This window comes from Daktulosphaira vitifoliae, unplaced genomic scaffold (genome assembly GCF_025091365.1).
Source record: "Daktulosphaira vitifoliae isolate Bord-2020 unplaced genomic scaffold, ASM2509136v1 Scaffold_1, whole genome shotgun sequence".
Taxonomy (NCBI): domain Eukaryota; kingdom Metazoa; phylum Arthropoda; class Insecta; order Hemiptera; family Phylloxeridae; genus Daktulosphaira; species Daktulosphaira vitifoliae.
Genome location: NW_026099572.1, coordinates 71,541,060 through 71,549,673, shown reverse-complemented (window position 1 = coordinate 71,549,673; position 8,614 = coordinate 71,541,060). Strand labels below are relative to the sequence as shown.

Below are 8,614 nucleotides of genomic sequence, written 5' to 3'. Positions count from 1 at the left end.
GGTTTGAGGGTAGAGACCCGTGGGCCGTTTATTAAATGAGCGACAACAGATTATTTTAACAAAAATAAAACAAACCGAAAAGATAAACACAATAATAATAATCTTCGCATAATATCGCGGCACTTTCGCTGGCGTCGACGACGCGATGTCCGGCGTAATCCTTGGGCGACAAAAGGTTAGCAGCGTTGTAGGCGATGGATCGGTTGGTCGACGTTGTCGCTTCCACAACGGGAAGAAGACTACGGTATCATTAGCGGCGGGACGTCGTCGTCCGTGCGGCATTTGCTGGACTTTGCACCGTAGCGTATGACACGCGGTGTTGGTCAGTCAAATACTGATAGTAGGGCGACGGCTGATAAAGGTGGCACGAGTCGCGGGGCATCGTATATAACGAAGTGTCATCTTTTACCATAGAAGTAACGAAATATACATCTACATTATAATTTGTATAACTTCTCCTTAAAATTTACGATACTAAATTATTGAATATCAATTTCATAATAAGATTAATTACTACAATTAAAATTATAAATTAACGATCTTCAACGAATTTATTCATAAATAACAAACAATTTTTTTTTTGAAAACTAAAATATTAATTTTTTACATGTTTATCATAAAAGTAATAACTATTTTATATTTTTTTTTATTTCTCTGTAATAATTATAATACTATATTATCAAAAATCAATATAATGCTACATTGAATTGTTATAAAAAAATGTTTTCATATATAATACTTATAAATCATAAAATTTGTAATCAGGATATAAAGAATGGAATAAGAATTAATTTGACTTTTGGAATGATTCATCAATTTTTTTAAATTAAACAGTATCTACAAATTTGCATGGAAGTATTTCTTATATTAGTAATTTTAATAAGTGTCAGATATCATCTATACTTGTCCCAACTATGGCACATCCACACTGTGCCACGACCACANTAATAATTTTAATAAGTGTCAGATATCATCTATACTTGTCCCAACTATGGCACATCCACACTGTGCCACGACCACATTATGTTACCGTTTTGTAGATAGATAAAATAATTTGTTTATATATAACTATTTTTATACAGTTATTGTATTATTTAAAAAAAGTTGAGTAATTCTAGTGACAATGGACATATTATAACAATTATTCGAAATAATTCGTATGAGAATTATAATTATACTAGTTTGTATACAAATTAATTCACATGAATAATAATGAAATATAGAATAAAATATAATACCAAAAATTATTTTTAATACTTGTAAGATTTAAATTCATTATATTATTAAAAGTAGCAATAAATAGTTTTATGTTGTATAAATATTTCTATATTAGTATGTAATAAGGTATAGTGTAACTGTTAGCACATATTAGAATGTTATTTTTGTACAAAGTCTTTACATTCAAATGATAATTAGATAAATTATATATATATAAGTAGGGACACATAGTCACAAGAAGAGGTTTAAAGTTTTTGACTTGGACTTATACGTGTTTCTGTATTTGCCGGTCAATTATATATACAGTAGAGTCTCGTTAATCCGGACAATTTAATAAAAATATAGAATTTTCACACAGAAATAGCATTTGGTAACTATTTTCACCGTGAAGACAATATAAAGTCCGAAATTTTTTTTTCCATAATAAAGTATATTACATTATCTTTAATTTAAGATATGTATAAAAGTGTCAGAATATCCAAAACACACTCAAAATTTAGGTTGAAAAAGTTGTCATTTTAAATCCCTCCTGTGGGCAATAAAAGGGTCAGATTTATAAAAATAATACAACAAATGAAAGGTAAAAACATCATGTATCTATAAAAAATTATGTTAGTTTGGTTATTTTAAAAATTTATGGCAGTTTTCAGAAAAAAAAATGATAGGTAAAGACATCATGCATCTATAAAAAAAAATTATATTGATCCATACATGCTTTAAAAAGTTATAGCATAATAAAGTTAAAAATATGAAAATATACGATGATTGCGTCGAATATAATTGCATATTTAACGCCGTGGTACTAAGTTCAAACCTCGTCCGTTACGGTTTTTTGCATTTTAGCTTTGATGCGAAGCTGAGAAGGTTTTTGTTTTTGTATCTGTTATCACTTTTTCTCACTGGACCGATTTCTTTCAACGATACGTCAAAAGATCACAAATCGTATCTAATCGAAGACATTACCTTCAAAAATTTTCGACTCTTTTAAACTTTTTTTTTCTAAGAACTGCCATAACTTATTGGAAAATTAATATAATTTTTTTTTTGTAGATACATGATGTCTAACTATGATGTGTTTATTTTTACTTAAAACTGCCATAAATTTGTTAAAAAAACCAAATAAACATAATTTTTTATAGATACATGATGTCTTTACCTTTCATTTGTTGAATTTTTTTTATAAATCTGACCCTTTAATTGCCCACAGGAGGAATTTAAAATGACAACTTTTTCAACCAAAATTTTGAAATTGTTTTGGATATTCTGACACTTTTATACATATCTTATATAATTTTTTTTTTTAATAGATGCATAATGTTTTAACCTATCATTTGGTATATTTTTTTTATAAATCTGACCCTTTACCTGTCCACAGGAGGGATTAAAAATTACAACTTTTTCACAAAAAATGTACTTTTCAACTTAACTTTTGAAAGTGTTCCGGATAGTCTTACACTTTTATATCTTGATTTAAAGCTAATGTAAAATACTTTATTATGAAAAAATAAATTTTCGGACTTTATTTTGTTTTCACGGTGAAAATAGCTACCGAATGCTGTTTTTGTGTGAAGATACTCGATTTTGTATTTTATATTTTTAACTTTATTATGCTATAACTTTTTGAAAAATGTATAGAACAATACAGTTTGTAATTAAATTAAACACTGTCTAAAGATTTGTATAGAAACGTTTTTTATGATAGTGATTTTAATTATTGTTAGATATTATTATACTTAATCCAACTATGCCACGTCACCACTGTGCCGCGACCCCGCTGTGATGGGTTTTTATTCATGACTACCATATTAATTTATTATTTTAGAATATTATCTGATTAAAGAAATTACTGATCGATAATAGCTTTTAAACCAGTATTTCAGAATTCATTACATTTTTAATTATTGACAGGAGTTGAGTTGCGGTTAATGTTATTTTGAACTCTTTGCGCACTTTTTATTCTGCCAAGGTATAAATATGTCAATAACTTACCACATAATAGTTCAAAATTTGTTGTAGACCAGTGTTTTTCTTAATTATATCATTATCTGTTAACCTTTTATTAACTAAGGGCTAAATAATTTAAAAAAATTATAAATGTTTTAAAATTGTTATAAAAATATCTAATTAATGTTTCAGTAAACTATCATTAGCATTTATAACTTTGCAAAAATTTGAATTTTTTTTTTTTTTACGATACTTTTCAATCGTACTTTATTTTCTCAAATGTATCAACACATAAAATGTATAAAAATTAGTAAAAACTGTGGTCATGACTAAAGTATTCTTACGAATAAAAATAATAATGTGTGGAGTTCAAATTAAATATTGATTATAATTTTTATAACTTTATGAATGAAAAATTTTAATGAACTATCTTTCTCTAAATTAGATATATTTATTTAGCAATCTATATTACTAAAAATTATATTTTAAAAATATATATAAAGCAAAAATTAATAAACAATTGTTCTCATATAGCCATTCAATATTCAAGTAACGATGTAAAATGCCAATTTGAAAAAGGTACCACAAGAAAAGCTGCTGAAAATGGAAACTTAGAATATTTAATATATGCTCATGAAAATGGATGTGAATGGGATGATGATACCACTATTGTAGCAGCTGCAAAAGGAAATTTGGAAATTTTAAAATATTTACAAAAAAATAGATGTCCGTGGGATGAAAGAACAATGGAAGCAGCTGCTTCTAAAGGTAAATTAGAATGTTTAATATATGCTAATGAAAATGGATGCCCGTGGGATGAAAGCACAACAGAAGCAGCTGCTTCTAATGGAGAATTAGATTGTTTAAAATATGCTCATGAAAATAAATGTCCATGGGATGAAAGAACAACAGAAGCAGCTGCAATAAATGGTCATTTGGAATGCTTAAAATATGCACATGAAAATGGCTGTGAATGGAATCAATTCAACATTATGTTGTTTGCTATTAAAAAAGGTAATCTAGAAATGTTAAAATATGCCAACGGAAACTTATGCGAATTGAATAACTTTGCAACTATAGCTGTTTTATCAGATAATCTAGAAATTTTAAAATATTTACATAAAAACGAATTTGCATGGGATGAAAGTACAACAGAAGCAGCTGCTTCTAATGGTGAAATAGATTGTTTAAAGTATGCTCATGAAAATGGATGTCGTTGGGATGAAAGGACAACAAAAGCAGCTGCTTCTAAAGGTAAATTAGAATGTTTAATATATGCTAATGAAAATGGATGCCCGTGGGATGAAAGCACAACACAATTGGCAGCATTTCATGGTAAATTAAAATGTTTAAAATATGCTCATGAAAATGGATGTGAATGGGACAAAGATACGACTATTGCAGCTGCTAGGAAGGGTAATTTGGAATGTTTAATATATGCTCATGAAAATGAATGTCCGTGGGATGAAGACACAACAGAAGTGGCTGCTCTTTATGGTAAATTAGAATGTTTAAAATATGCCCACGAAAATGGATGTCCATGGAATGAAAAAACAACACACGGAGCTGCATTTTATGGTGAATTAGAATGTTTAAAATATGCCCATGAAAATAAATGTCCATGGAATGAAAAAACAACACAATCGGCTGCTTGTAGTGGTGAATTTCAATGTTTAAAGTATGCACATGAAAATAAATGTCCATGGGATGAAAGTACAACAATATTTGCAGCTTTTTATGGTAGATTTAAATGTTTAAAATATGCTCATGAAAATGGATGTCCGTGGAATGAAAGGACAACAAAAGCAGCTGCTTATAATGATAATTTAGAATGTTTAAAATATGCTCATGAAAAGGGATGTCCGTGGGATGAAAGCACAACAGAAGCAGCTGCTTTTAATGGTCATTTAGAATGTTTAAAATATGCCCATGAAAATAAATGTCCTTGGAATGAAAGTACAACAGAAGCAGCTGCTGGTAATGGTAATTTAATATGTTTAATGTACGCTCGTGAAAATGGATGTTTTTGGAATAAAACTACGATAAGAGCGGCTGCACAAAACAATAAGTTAGAGTGTTTAAAATATGCTCATGAAAATGGGTGTCCGTGGGATGAATCTACAACTAGAGCTGCTGCAGCGAGTGGCGGTATAGACTGCTTAATATATGCTCACGAAAAAGGATGTAATTGGGATAAACATACGTTAGCTGCAGCAGCTGTGCATGGTAATTTAGATTGTTTAAAATACGCCCGTACTCATGGATGTGATTGGGTTGAAGGTACAATGAGATTGGCTGCAGCGAATGGACATTTAGACTGCATTAAATACGCTTATGAAAATGGTTGTAAGTGGGATGAAGGCACAACAAGAGAAGCTGCTGCTAGTGGTCATATTGACTGTTTGATATATGCACATAGAAATGGATGTAAATGGGATGAAGGGACAATGAGTGGAGCTGCTGCAAATGGTCACTTAGACTGCCTAAAATATAGTCATTTAAATGGGTGTGTGTGGGNTCATTTTAATGGGTGTGTGTGGGACGAAGGGACAACAAGACTTGCTGCTGCAAATGGTCAATTTGACTGCATAAAATTTTCTTATGAAAATGATTGTCCNATTGCATAAAATTTGCCCATAAAAATTATTGTCCATGGAGTAGAGATACTATTTATGAAGCTACTCAAAATGGTTATATAAGTATAATAAACTATGCTACCGAAAATGGGTGCCTTAATTAATTTTCTGTTGAAATATAATTGTTTTTATTTTAAAAATTTTAGTAAGTTATTCTGTCATTATTTTTAAAATAATTTAACTTGAATTTTGATGTATATCTTAGAAGGTATTGCTTTTAATGATAAAATTTAAATATAAAATTGTATTTGTAATAATAATTTGTATTTTTTATTAAATCAAGTGTTCATCCAAGTTATATGATTATTGTTTCTTTTACGTGTATGCATAGTTTGACTAAAAATAATAATTTAAAATACTTTAATATTTACTTTAAGTACTCTGTTTATATTTAAAAATATAGAAGTAGGAATAAATTATGTTAGTAGTTGCTTTTATACAGGGTGTTCAGTAAGTCAGGAAACAGGTTTCTATTGTTCTCATTGTTTGTAAGAATGAGAACAATAGAAACCCGTTTCCTGACTTACTGAACACCCTGTATAAGTGCATATATTCATGTAATTAAAAAATAGTCAATAGCTATTCAGAATTTAACACTGATCAATAAGAATAAAAATGAAGGTGAGTAATAAACATTATTTGAGGTGATCAATTGAAACCCTAAAAATTATAATATTATATTCTAGTTTTGGATATTGATATCATTTTTGTTGATTTTATCCTGTGTGGTTTTTAATGAAGGTAAATTCTATTTTACATTATTTATATGAGTTTTTTTTTATAACTTAGTCTATACAATTTTGATTTTTTATAGTTTCAATATTTAAAGGTAAAATTTACGAAGTTCTTCTATAGTTTTAAACTATGAAAGATTTAAAACTAATGTAGTATAATTTTCAACACATGTATTAAATATCACATATATATGAATAAAGCAAAAAATCATCTAAGGAATGTTTCCCTTTTAGGGTAATAAAAATAACTATTTATTACACTAAAACAGTGACAATAAGGACTTATTAGCATGGATTTGTATAAATACAGGAGAATAATAAAGGAATACTTGGTCATTGGACTACAGTTAAATGTATATTAATGAAACAATCAAAATTAAACAAACTTCAGTAAATATATTCAATTTAAGTAATAATTTGCTTTTTTAGAAAAATTATGACAATGATAGCTGTATAACAAGATAAATTACCATTAAAAATAGCAACTTTGCACAAAGGTTTAATTTTTAAAAACTAAAAAAGAAATTTGTTCTGACGACATGTGTTCTGTATGTAAACGGTTCCCAAAATTAGATATAAAATACGCCCGTACTCATGGATGTGATTGGGTTGAAGGTACAATGAGATTGGCTGCAGCGAATGAACATTTAGACTACATTAAATACGCTTATGAAAATGGTTGTAAGTGGGATGAAGGCACAACAAGAGAAGCTGCTGCTAGTGGTCATATTGACTGTTTGATATATGCACATAGAAATGGATGTAAATGGGATGAAGGGACAATGAGTGGAGATGCTGCAAATGGTCACTTAGACTGCCTAAAATATAGTCATTTAAATGGGTGTGTTTGGGACGAAGGGACAACNTCATTTTAATGGGTGTGTGTGGGACGAAGGGACAACAAGACTTGCTGCTGCAAATGGTCAATTTGACTGCATAAAATTTTCTTATGAAAATGATTGTCCATGGAGTAGAGATACTATTTATGAAGCTATTCAAAAAGGTTATACAAGTATAATCAACTATGCTACCGAAAATGGGTGCCTTAATTAATTTTTTGTTGAAATATAATTATTTTTATTTTATTTATTTATGTTGTCTATTATGATATTGTTTAAAAAATTAATTTACTTATTTTTGATATTTAACCAAGATGATGGTATTGATATTAGTAACGGCATTTTTGAAATTTTCATTTCTCAAGAAATACTATTTTTGGAACTATTACCAAAATTTAATATATTACATTAGCATTTATTCTTTTCTTTTTAGTTTTCCATCATATTACAAAAGACTAGCTGAATCATTTTTGAGTATTTTTTCTTGAATGCAATTTTGTTATGAATATAATTCAACTAACATTTACAATTTAATTAACACTAATGAATACTAAATATTTATATCGTCTTTAAAATATAAATCCTTACATACATACATACATACATACATACATACATACATACATACAAGTGAAACTAATAAAAGCGTGTTAAAAAAAAAAACACATCATAGTAAAATTAATACCTTCTCTGCTTCGCATCGAAGCTAAAATATATTAAAACATAATATTTTGACAATTTTCATGGTACGTAATCATATTCCCCATCAAGTTCTACATTTTCAGCTTCCATATTTTGTTCATCAGCAGTTGGCCTTTCATAATATATAAATTGCTATATTATTATTTGTTGTTAATTTTAATAGTTTAAATGTGCTTTTTGATAACCCATCGATAAAATTATGTGTGAATACAATACCTATATATTTTGCATTATATTGGAAACTCATGTATGTAGATGGGGTAAAGGATTGTTTTTGGTCCTTTGGAACTTTTTTTCTAAATGTCTCAACAGATAAACATATCTTTTTGTGATATGATGGCCATCATTTTTTAAAGTCGTAAACTTGATCCATCTGAAACTTTATTACATTGAACTTTTCACTGCATTCATTCTCTATTTTAATATATTCATATGGCACATATATACGATCATGTTTTTTTATTTTTTTTTTGCTTCGATAGGAAGCTGAGAAGGTATTGGTTTTACTATGATATGTTTTTTTTTTTTTTTTTTTTTTTTT

The 8,614-nt window shown here is 28.3% G+C and overlaps 1 protein-coding gene and 1 long non-coding RNA gene across 6 annotated transcripts in view; both read left to right on the top strand.

Moving 5' to 3' along the window:
• The window catches only part of LOC126907684 (uncharacterized), a 41,517-nt gene that overhangs the window by 2,666 nt on the left and 30,237 nt on the right, over positions 1-8,614 (top strand). For 3 of the 5 annotated variants that reach the window (XM_050689178.1, XM_050689192.1, XM_050689185.1), the window contains one exon: positions 3,697-5,442. The exons of the other annotated variants lie outside the window; for them this stretch is intronic. In XM_050689178.1, the coding sequence (XP_050545135.1) occupies positions 3,697-5,442 (1,746 nt within the window). The remainder of the gene's footprint in view (positions 1-3,696; positions 5,443-8,614) is intronic. 5 annotated transcript variants of the gene reach the window in all.
• On the top strand, positions 6,321-7,391 carry LOC126907829 (uncharacterized). Its single transcript, XR_007704629.1, has 3 exons — positions 6,321-6,419; positions 6,485-6,539; positions 6,613-7,391. It is a non-coding gene; the product is annotated as an uncharacterized LOC126907829 (long non-coding RNA).